General features: G+C 40.4%; 1 protein-coding gene across 1 annotated transcript in view; it reads left to right on the plus strand.

The window, feature by feature from the left end:
• LOC108797316 (Hermansky-Pudlak syndrome 3 protein-like) overlaps positions 1-12,409 on the plus strand; it is a 41,691-nt gene that overhangs the window by 23,686 nt on the left and 5,596 nt on the right. Inside the window, exons 11-16 of the mRNA XM_018568896.1 lie at positions 1,882-2,056; positions 2,404-2,634; positions 4,519-4,704; positions 6,338-6,529; positions 8,172-8,276; positions 10,928-11,134. Coding sequence (XP_018424398.1) covers positions 1,882-2,056; positions 2,404-2,634; positions 4,519-4,704; positions 6,338-6,529; positions 8,172-8,276; positions 10,928-11,134 — 1,096 coding nt within the window. The remainder of the gene's footprint in view (positions 1-1,881; positions 2,057-2,403; positions 2,635-4,518; positions 4,705-6,337; positions 6,530-8,171; positions 8,277-10,927; positions 11,135-12,409) is intronic.

The following is a 12,409-nucleotide window of genomic DNA, read 5'->3' on the forward strand; positions in this document are numbered from 1 at the left end:
CTGTTTTAGGTCAAAAGCGGTTTTAGACCAGGTAGAAAACAGCGATAGTAAATTAGAACTACTTGCAGAATTGAGTGATAGCGATTCGTTGGGAAATTCCTCAACAGACACTGAAAGTGAGGACAGCGAGGATTCTGCGACCGAGCTCAGTGATGTGCGAACTTGGTACCCTATTTACTGTGGTACGGATCAGGCAAAGCCCCCAGAATTCCCATTTACTGGACCATTTTTTTTATTATTTTATTATAATTTTTTATAATTATTTATTATATTATAATTTCTTAAAATTGTGAACAAGTGTCAGGCAGGGCAGTGGACAAAGCTCTAGGGACAAAATTGAAGTGAAATAGTTTGATACATAAGTGTAATCATAGGAGATTACATTGTATTGTGTGTATTTTATGTACATTGCAACTTTTCACTTTTGAATTTCCCGCCGGCTGTGACGCCCGAAAACTAAACTAAAAGTTAGATGCTGGCATCTGACTTTTAGTTTCGTTTTCAGGCCGCGTACAGCAGAGGACGCCACGGGCTTGCAGGGACAAGGTGAGTGTCACTTTTCTCTGCAGTCCTGAGTCTGGCTCGGGGTTACCGCTCCTGGTATTGAAAGTTAACCCCGAGCCAGACTCCGGAATACCGCCAGGGAGGTTAATGGATGGTAACTGCTTATTCTCAGCGGTTACCAGCCTTGTAAAGCAGCAAATAACTCGTCCCGTACAGTGTACGTGACGAGTCATTTGGGCACTTCGTGGCAGGACGTACAGTGTATGTCTCCCGTCACGAAGGGGTTAAGTATGTGGAAAATGTCTTCTTCATTAAAAGTTAAAAAAATAGTATGATGGGCATGCAAAAGAGCATGGCATGTTTAACTCAGTATCTTATATTAAACACTTTGGTTCTCAATACATATTTTCATATTTAAAGTATATATAAACCCAAGTACATAAATGTCATATATTGTCATTTCCAAGTCCTTAGATGTGGTGGCTGTGTCAGATTTCTGTTCATTTGTACAGAACCGTTCTTGTTGATCCTTCTTTCTGTCCTTGGAATTTCTTGTGCACTTAACTAAAATTTTAAAGAATGTAATCTGCCTTCCCGGCTTTTTTCTGTGAAGTACAAAACAACTCCCCTCTATCTAAGGGTAGCTGTTTGTAGTCCAAATCAGGAAATTAGCCTAGGGGGACAGTGCTTCATAGAGCCATTACAGTGTGTTAACATTGCCACCCTAGGACACAAAGTTTGTTATTGGCAGGATCACCAGGTGAATACAAAGGATAAAAAAGAAAACTAATGCAGCCAGCACAGTTTAGACCAGGTTCTATATGGGGATATATGGGGATTAATAGCAGTTGATTAGACCAGGAGTGGGCAACTCCGATCCTCCTAGCTGTGCTTTTAATTCAAATCCCAACATGCCTCTACCTCTGGGAGTCATGCCTGTAACTATCAGTCTTGCAATGCCTTATGGGACTTGTAGTTCTACAACATCTGGAGGGCCGGAGTTACCCACCCCTGGAATAGACATACATATTTTTAGTCTTCACAGATATGGCTGTTGCTCCTGTATCTGGAGGCCTAAAGTTATATATGGTATGTTTAGCACTTGTATAATAAAAATGTAGTACTCAAATATCTGGCAGTTGTCACCGTGACAAACATAGAGGAGTGGGCCATTGGGCTTTTCAAAAAGGTGAATGTTTGTCTAGTAGTAGATAATGTACATATCTTCTAAGCAGCAACAAAAGCTACAGCCAATTGCTTGTACATGGTCTCTCTCTAATATTCGTTCAGTTTAGTTTTAGCCCTAAACCTTGTACAACAATATATGCAAAATAGAATTTAAGATGAGTTTGTATCTATAACTCTTCCGCCTTTTAGGTTGGACACCAATAAATCCCATCTGGCACTTCCTTACTACAAGATGTCCTGCCTATCCGTGTCTGACGTTATAGATCGCGTTACTTCCAAAAACTTTCCCCAGGAGTACGGGAAAGGCTTCATGTTCTACCTCAAACATTCTCTTTGTGAAGAGCTGGAGGAACAACTGAGCGAGGTATACCTCTCTTTTTGTTATTGAATTGCCATTAGTAAAGTTGAACAGGATTGTAAAACAGTTTAAACTGAATTAACTTGCAAAAACGAAACCAGTGGCTGTGATCAGTAACCTACGAGTAAACCGTCTATAAATATTTAGCGTAGCAAGAATTTTAAGGAAAGTGAGTGTTCCTTTACCACCGGCCCATTGACTGTACACTACATGTGTGCAGCAAAGGCTTAAGAGTCATAAGATGGGAAAGTTATGCTGGAAGCCATTTTGTAAAATTGATTTGTAAAGTTTACTGTTGAGGTTGTTTGGGTTTAAGGATGTAAAGTTGTTCTATTCTTTTTTTCTCTTTTAAGGAAGTGGCTTTGACGGTATTGCAGATATTTAAAGCTGCAGAACCACAACAGTTGCCCAATATGTTATCCAGTCCTTGTATGGTTAATGTGTGCCCAGCTAAAGCAATGGGCTTCCTGGAAGAATTAGAGTCTGTGGCGGGTTCAGCTGTCATCTCTCTTACAAAGGCAGCCATGGCGCTAAGAATGCATGATCTTCAGAAGTATGAAACGGAGATGCAGCATCATCAGGAGGTGAGACATTAAGAGTGGCAAAAGTGTTGGGGAAATGACTTCACTTATATCCAGAAAATGTTTTCTCATGACTGGCTGTGTACCAAAAAAAAGTAAGGGTAATTGACTAAAGTAAAGGAAGAATCCGTGACAGTATCGGTGACACTGAGTCCTGCCCTAGGTCCGCCCCCACTGACATGTTTCACCCAATCCTGGGCTTAGTCATAGAGAGCCCAGGATTAGGCGAAACATCTCAGAGGGTGCGGACCATAGGGCAGGACTCCGTGTCGCTGACAAATTATCAATAAACTGATTCAGCGTGGAACGGAGCACGGACGGAACCTTCTTTTACTATATACCTGTTTGGTTGGAGCGAGGACACACTCCTGCCAGCGAGCACCCGGCTGTCTTTCCCCTGGTAAAGCCGTGGAGGAGCGGTGCTTAATTCCTATGCTGATTGACTAAAGCAGACGAGACTGTTCACTTAGCAAAGTGAATCTTACCTTAGATATGCAAAAAAGATGAAACTCCCTTTGATTTCACTATTCAAAGGCATACCCCAAAAATTGCTGCCCTATATCACTGCTGGCAACAACTACAATGGTGCTGTGTATGTCTTAAGGGGGAAAGGGGAGGGTGAAATGATAGCTAGACTCGCATGGCTTTTGAGGCTTAAAGTTTTTTTCTGCTTATGCAGCCAAATTGAGATAACACCTACTATGTATTAATGCATGTTCCCAATCACACAGCATAACTTAGTATAAAAAAATAAAAGTTGCAGCTTACTTTTTTTAGATGCTCTTTCTGCTAAATCCAGGACTGAAAAATCCTGCTTAGTTCACACAGTCTGGGGGGATTTTTGTTTCAAATAATTAACCATATCTGTACTGTGTTGGCAAATGTCATTAAACTACATGAGCAGGGCTGTCTGTCCTATCAAAGGGTTGAAGCCAGTGTAAGTTAATGAGGAGATGCTCAGTCTGTCTTCTTCTCTTAGAACAGACAGAGTTTCCTGTTACTGGAATTGAGAGAGGAGCATGCAGAGATCTTTTAAATGAGTAAATTGAAAAGTTAAGAAATATTCTTTACAATTATTTTTAGGTATGCTGTGTGAATAGGAAAACGTATCAACCCTATAGTGGGGTTTTCTCAAATTTGACTGCCAACGTGAAAATATATTTTAAAATGTATTTCCACTTTTGCAGTCAAACTGGAATAACACATACTTTATATTTGTTACATATTTTTTTATCACAGTGCAAAACTTAAAGTGACACTAAACTCACAGGTTAAATCTTAAAAATACATTCAAGTACTTCAGCTAGTAACAAAAATGTATCTTATTTGTGTATCACTCAGCTAGAGATCCTCAAATCATCTCTGAATTGGTTCTGACACTGGCCTTCCTTCTGGGGGGTGTCTACTTTTATTCCCCATGATCTGTGTGTGTTGTAAAGTAGTCACCACTCCAAACTTGCTTCCATGATGGACTACAATCTCAATACAAATTAGTAAACTAATCATGAGACTGTAGTCCATCACAGAAGTGAGATTGGAGCGGTGGCTACTTTAAAACACACAGGGACCATGGGGAACAAAAGTAGTCACCCTCCAGAAGGAAGGACATTGTCAGCACCAATTCAGAGATGATTTGAGGATCTACAGCCGAGTGATACACAAATAAGATACATTTTTTAATAATAGTTAAGGTACCTGAATGCATTTTTGAGATCTAACTCCTGAGTTTTGTGTCACTTTAAATACAAATATAGCGGTATCAGGTGAGCTTCATCTTTGATGCAACAGGAAACTTTTGTCTGTGTGTCTTGTTTTTTAGTCTTTTGGAAATGGCATAGTGACGTTGTATGTATAGCTTTTAATCATTTTTCAACAATTCTCCCGCAGACTCATCTGCTGTATGGTTTTCTGGAGGAGCCTCGTCTGCTTATGATACGCAAAAACAAAGAGATCATTCCCACAGAGATGGTGTTTTACTTAAGAGACACCTCGCCAGGGCTTCTCATTGCTGCCATGGTGGTTTTTCATGAAAACAGCAAAATGAATCTAAAAGAAGTGGAGTTATTTTTTAAGGTGTGATTGTTGTAATTATTACAATTTTTCTTTTCTTTTATACAGACTACAGATTTTTGTGCCTAGCATATGCGCCTTCCAATATGTACAATTTGTGCCTAACATAAATCATATTCACTGTTAGAATTTTGTTTGTTCAGGTCAGAAACAATTTTCCCTTCTACTTCTTCAAATGTCCTCATCACTGTGGTTGAATACGATCGTCGATAAGACCCCACTAACCATTAAAAAAAAATCCAACAGTCTGGAAATGAAAATGTTCAAACAAAATTCAACTCGTGCATGGCCAGTTATACGTTTTACAAGTAATTAATAAAATGCAGTCCATGGTATCTGCAATGTCCCATGGAGTTCTTTCTGCATAACGCTTTCAAGAGAACTCTGATTTGAATAGGGACTAGTGACCGGGCTCTCTTCCTTCCTTTTTTTTTTTCTTCATTCATTCGAAAAAATTGGTGTCCTGCTTGCTTTCAGAGTCTTGAGTTTAGTGCACATTTTTAAGCTCCGCTCTGTGCTTCATAAATAGGTTTCAGTACTTTTCTGACACTCCATTCAGTTCCAGGTTGGTAATTCACACAGTATTTATAGCAAAGCATCTGAATGACCAATTGTTTCACCCGCCATTTTATTTTTCTTAATTTAATGCAGCTTTTTGCCATGGGAGAGGGGCCCTGAGTAAATAAACAGACATTATTTGTAAGTGGAGTCATTACTTGTGGAGTCTGTCATCTTAGAATGCTGACTATCCCTGAGCTTGCATGCAGCTAGTCAGTACAAATCCATAGCATTGAAGCCTTTGGCTGAAGCAATAGTAAGGTAACTAGGGTTCAACAATGACCACGTACATATTTTCTCTTTAAACCATAGGCTGCACGTGTCTGTACATATCTTTTTAATAATATTATGAGTGCCCTGGGTCTATGCAATATGTAAATCTAGACTTTATTAGTATTATTGGACAGTAAGGCTGCCTTTTAGTTTAGGGATTTGCATATCAGATCTCCTGGGGTTTCAGGGGTCTGGGGACACTTGTATAATTAATATAAGGTACATGCAGGTGCTTGAGCGTCATTCACACTGTCTTAAAGTAGAACTGAAGCCAAAACTTTTTTTTGTGTAGTATAGAGTAAAGAAGGGTGTTACCTTTTTTTTTTTTTTTTTCTCCCCCTCTGTGTCCTATTGGGGAGATTTCCCTTCCTGTCTGATAGCCACAACTGGAAGTGAGTGAAATCTCTAGTGGTCAGCAGGGTTACCAGAACTAGTGTCCCCATTGTAAGATTTCCCCTCTATTCCTGTACTGAGGACAACTCAAAATGTGAGATTTACTTTCAGTGATAATGGTCACCAGGACAAACCGAGGGGATGGATCTCTCTAACTGGTACACAGACAGCAAGGAAAACCTGACAGGTGTTCTAATCCCTTTCCACTCTATCCAAAACTAAAGAAAGGTTAGGCTTTATTCTAACTTTAAGGATCCTTTCACAGTGAAAAGGATTCCTTTAACATAAAGGATCAGCAGAGAGCAGTAGTGATTTTCTAACTTTGATAGGCATATAGTGACCTTTATATCTGTTTGAAAAATTGTTGTTCTTTTTTTTTTGAGATCTTTAATCCGGTATTACGTTTATGTAGGTTTTGTGTGAAAAATCCAATGATGATGATGATCCACAACTGCTTGTTGATTTTTGGGAGACCCGTCTATCCTCATATCCTCGAGACTCCATTCTACAAGACGTTCTGTTTAAACTTACATCTCATTATGTGTCTCGAATATGCAAACCACAGCATGTGTGCATCGAATCCTTAAAGAGTGCAGAGGATCTGGTAAGTTAATGGCTCATGAACGTAATTTTTCTGTTTTTCTTCACTGTGTGGTGTAGGATTCATTTAATCAATAGTATACAGCCCTAATCTTCTAGGAAATTGTAATCAGCTTTGTTTAATGGATAATAAAGGATGGATAGATAGTAGGGATGCACAGTTACCGGTTTTTCGGTATCGAATAAGAGTACCAATATTTTTCTTCCGGTTACTCGCTGATACTGAATACCAATACCGGAAGTCCCATTAGGGAGGAGGGTGGCGTGTAATGACTCACCGCCCAGATTCCTGATTAGTCAAGCAAAACAAATGGCAAACACACTCATCAACTTATAACCAGCTTTAAAGCAAGGTGCACATTGAAGGGCTTTACACAATACAACAGCAAAAAGTTTCCCAGCACACTCACCAGCCAGCATGCAAAAAAAACCTGTCTAACTGCTAAGGTTAAAAACAGAGGTTTTAGATACACGTCTTCTGCAGAATGTGTGAAAGTCGCAGCGCCAAGGACACACAAGGGACCCCGCACATCACAGCGGCAGCTGAGACCCCAGTGTGTCACCACACCAAATCAGTCAAGCAAAACAAATGGCAAACGCACTCCTCAACTTTTAACCAGCTTTAAAGCAAGGTGCACATGGAAGGGCTTTAAACAATACAACAGCAAAAGGTTTCCCAGCACACTCACCAGCCAGCATGCAAAAAAAAAATTTGTCTAACCGCTAAGGTTAAAAACAGAGTTTTTAGATATGGCTTCCTGATTAGTCACTTCCACCAAGTGACGAGGGAGCATGGAGCTGCCTTCCTGGCCAATCAAGAAGCCCAGAGGACAGTCAGAGTCATTACTCACACCCCAGCTTCCCAATTGGCCGGGAAGCCAGCTCCATGCTCCCTGGTGACGAGAGAGCATGGAGCCAGCTTCCCGGCCAATCAGGAAGCCGGGCGGCATGTAATCGGGATACGTATGAGGGGCAAATACTCGGTATAGGTTCCGATAATTGTATCGGTATCAGTGCATCCATAATAGATACTGTAGTGGGGATTAAAAAAGACTGGTGCATGCTGAAAAATCTGCCAGTTTTTATATGCCTACTTAATTATTGCTTCCTGCGAAAATTCAATAGAAGTGGTGCATGTCAATTCATTAATTTGTCGCATAGTTTTGATGGCGCGCCAGTTTTGAGTATGCTTACTCTGACAATTTTGGCACAAATCTGAGGTAATGTTCCAATAGGCTCATCCTAAACTTTCTCCAGCTCCTTCTTCTTTTTTTTTGCATTGCTGGTCCATACACACTCCCCTCTGCTTCCTTGCTGCAGTGCTGATCATCTATGTCGCCCATCCTCGCTGCAATATTTACACCACTCTGGTCTTGGTGTACATTTTTGTGTTTTTAAATTAGAACATTGGCACAAGAACTGTAGTATTTTGGTGCATATGATCAGACATTTATAGAAACTATTGCAAAACACTTTTAATGTGATTTGGCACATCCAGTGCAATACCACATATAACTTGTCTTATAACATTTATTTGGTGAACAGAAAACACGCCAATATTTACACCACAAAACTGATTTATTTCCTCTTGTTAAATTCCCCCGTGTGTGTATACTAAGAAAAAATAAAATAATTTGTGTTTGTAGAGAAATTCCTGCAGCCATTTTGGAGTGATCAGCCCATGGGTATCAAAGATGGTGTCCTTTGGGCCTTCTTCATGTGATAAGTGCGGAGATTTGATAAAGTTACAGGTAAATATTTTGTGTCTTTGCTTTCATAGGTAGTGTACATTTTGTTACCACCTGTACCTGCTACAGACGTTGGAATTAATAGAAAAGGCAATTTGCAGTCCAGAGGAAGGAATGTTATGATTATTTGGTGCTGATGGGTAGTCGGGCCAATGTTAGGGCCGTTATTTTTTGTTCTCACCTAAACTAAACATAATTGATATAGGGAACAATCAACCTCCCTGGCCAATCAGTATGGTTGATTGGGGGTTCAAAGTTAATTTTCTACTGTTGTGTTTACACACCTATCGCTTTTGTTCCCTAAGCAATGCAGACCTGTGACCTGGACACCAGATAGGAGTCTTACACGAATGGAGCATATCCACAGTCCATTTTGTGGCATCTGTTAAAGATACACTTTGTTCAGTAGGATATTCATATAAATATTTTTTTTATTTGACATGTGACTAACCTAATTATTAGCTCTAATTTTCATTTGCTTTCATCTTGTGCTGCTTATTGTCCTTATAACTATTTCTGCATAGTTGCTCATGTCCTCATTTTCTGATTGACCCTGAATCTGAGATTACAATATTCTGGTTTAAAGAAGTTCTAAAGTCCCAGCATATCCTATCCGTTGATCACATCAGCAATTTAATAGGAATACATACTAGAGTTTTTTTGATAATCCAATCAAAGCTTACTTGAAAAATCCCTTTTCAGTAGTGAGTGCTACCTTCCCATCACTTTCAACTTCCTGGATTCCCAGTGTGCTTTGTGTCTCTCTTTCCCTGCTAAATGATTTGATACAACCTGGATTTTTCAAGATTACATATCCCATCATGCATTGCTTCCAGCAAGCCATGATGAGGTTACATTGTGGGAAGTTCAGACGGCAGGCTTAGTTAGAGTTGTCACAGAAAAAAGTGCATATTTACAGGGCTGAGGGAATTTGGGGAAGTCCATCCTATGGACATCTTCAATAAGGAAGTTTACAAAGTTCTAGATCAATATGGTTATTAGGATTCAGATAGAACTTACGGAAATTCAGCATAGAAATACATATTTATTTTTAATTTTTGACAAAAGATGTCCTTTAAATACTATGGTTTAAAGCTTGCTGCAGCCTTGTCCAAACAGAATTGAATTCAAACAATGTGACCGGTAACTGTAGGAGTAATGGGAGAGGTTTGCTAAATCTAATACAAAAGTTAGAGGTTTTAATAATCCTGATCACATTGGTAGTTGACTATTAAACTTTACTTGTTGCTTCAAATTGCACTTCTAGTTTCAGTTATTCAGGTTTGATTGGGTTGACCCACTCCTAAATAATAGAAGTACAAATTATGGAAGGAGCAGACAATCAGAAGATCTGCTGTATTAATGTTCATCTCTGTACTCCGCATCAATAACAGCGCTAACAGGCTGGAACATTTCCAAGCTTACTGATACATGTCTCTCATTGAAGGTCCCGTAGCTGATACTTTGTACTTCATAGATAAACGGAATGATTTCTAATGCTGCTAAAACTAAACTCAGGGGTTAAATCTTAAAAATGCATTCAAGTGCCTAAATGTATCTTATTTGTGTATCACTCAGCTGTAGATCCTCAAATCATCTCTGATTGGTGCTGACACTGTCCTGCCTTTTGGAGGGTGGCTATTGTTGTTCCCCATGATCCCTGTGTGTTGTAAAGTAGAAGTAGACACCGCTCCATTGTCTACAACAGATATCAAGAGATGTATTAGCCACTGGTCATTTAATAGAAAACTTGAGGTTTAGCAGGAAACCTGGACTCCACTTCCTGGACGGGTATTGGGCTGCACACAAAGCAGTTGGTGGTCTACTTTTTTTCCAACCTTTTGTTCTGGATAACACAATGCTATGAAATAAAGGCTTTTTGCTAATGTAAGTAAAAAGAATGCTGGGTCATCGCTGTTATCGTACAGTGTAGGATCTTTCCTTCGCTTTCTCAATGATAACAGCAAGTGAGAGGAAAGCACCCTAACTGAGGGAAAATTCCACTTTCGGCCGGCTTTACTGCACCAAGTGCAAATGAGAGATCTCCATTCTACTCCTTTTCTTGTGGCAATTTTAGTTATTCTCGTCGCCCCAATGGAGACACTGAGAGCAGTAAATACTTGACAAGTGTTTTAACTCTTTACCATCCCTGCAAAAACTAAAGTAAAAGCTTTGTCTGGAGTTACACTTCAAACACTTTGTCTGTGGTTGATTGCATCACACATAAGGGGCTGTCTATTAAGCAAATGCACCTCGTATGCACCCCATATTCTTACTAGCTGGTGCTGAGAAAATTAGAGGGTATTCTTCAGTATGGCTACACAACAGTATGGGATACCTGATCAATAGTTTGGTCTATGTAACTGGCCCATATAAACAGCTGGTTTACAGGGTTTTTTTTTTTTTTAGGAAAGGCAACAGTCACAATCATAACTATCATGCAGGACTATAAACCTCTGACCTACTCGGTCTCTTTGTAACTTGTGATGCTCAGCCATGTCTACACCACATGCTGTCAGCTTTCATCCCATACCCTAATGCCATACATCTGAGTGCTAATAAGGGAGAAAATGTGGTGGTTGGTGGTAATAATTTATGAATGTGTTTGTGTTGTAAGAACATCTATGACAAACTTATCATCTGTTTGCATGTAGTCTCTTCTCTGTGGACCATCTTTGGAAATTGCATCTTTCCTCCCATTTCTGAATTTTATACCGCAAGATAACAATTCACACTTGAGCATACACCTTATATGTGCAACTCGCCTACTGAACTACGAGAGCTCCATAGAGAGGCTTCTGGATCGATGCCCTGAAGCTGTTACTTCGTATGCAAAGCATGAGATCAAAGATGGAAGCCAGGTAACACCTTACCACCTTACCAGTGTGATTTGTGGCTTAATTCTGACCTAAAATTTATGTTGGAACCTCGTACACTTGACCAAGATTTTGTCTGTGTGGTTTATACATTTATGTATGATGTGGCAGCAGACCACGGATTCAAAATCTGAACATTTGGGGGACAACATACACATGGGTTCCACCTGACTTAAAGTTAGCAGTTAATGAGCGTGTAATATTACAGTACAAACGTTTGAAAGAATTTAACGAATGAACCATGTTATAGCAATACATTTCCTTGTAAATAGCAGTTTATGGGGCATGCAGTTTATTGGGGATAAGTGTTAGTTCTGGTCAAGGTTCTAAAATAAGAAAAATGTACTCATCCAATCCTCGGTCCTGCCTGGCTGCTAGACTGGTCCTTGTAGCCTCTCTTCCCCTCCACTCCAGCGGAGGAATGTCCCTCGGTGTCCTCACATCTAATATGCTGTATTAGTTGTGATGACTTACAGATCATTAGACAGCCTGAGCGGTGGGGTAGAGAGGCTGCAGGGAACAGTCTAGCAGCCTGGCGGGATCAAGGATCGGATGAGTATATCTTTGTCATTTTAGAACCTTGACCAAGACAAGCACTTAAGCCCCACTGCAAGGGTTAATTTGCCATTTTCCTGAGTTCTTTAAATTTAGAGGAAAGGAAAATCTAAAATTGCCCTCAGCCACATGCCACAAACACAGGGAGTATCCAGGAACTCATCTGTTTTTGGAGACAATGGCACCATGTGTATATGCCCACTACCAGGGCGTGAGACATTAGAACCTCAACTACAGCTTCTGCCTCCTGTGTGCTACATCGTAAGTGTCATTTCACACACTGTTGTTATATACATTCTTTCAATCGTATATATGATGTGCTCAATGTAACCAGCATGCCATGCCGTGGTACTCAAAACAGGAAGTGGTTTGCTTCGGGAAACGAGACCCACACCACTGTCTGAATTTCCATTGGGCCTACATCAGGGCTCAAAATTTCCACTCGCCCGCTCGCATTTGGCGAGTGGAAATAAAGAGAGGGCGAGTGGAAAATCAGTCAGGCACGCGGTCACGGATCGCGTACCTGACTACGAGAGCAGCCGCTCCTTGCTGTCCTGTCCTGGCTCCGTTACTTTCGATCGATCACCGGAGCTCTGACAGTTCTGAGCCCCGTTCGCAAGGATGGATTAGTAAGGTCTGCAGACCTTACTGCAGAGAACGGAGCTCAGAACTGCAGAGCTCCGGCCGAAAAGTAACGGAGCCAGG

This window comes from Nanorana parkeri, unplaced genomic scaffold, assembly GCF_000935625.1.
Source record: "Nanorana parkeri isolate BGI_ZX_2015 unplaced genomic scaffold, ASM93562v1 scaffold1259, whole genome shotgun sequence".
Taxonomy (NCBI): Eukaryota; Metazoa; Chordata; class Amphibia; order Anura; family Dicroglossidae; genus Nanorana; species Nanorana parkeri.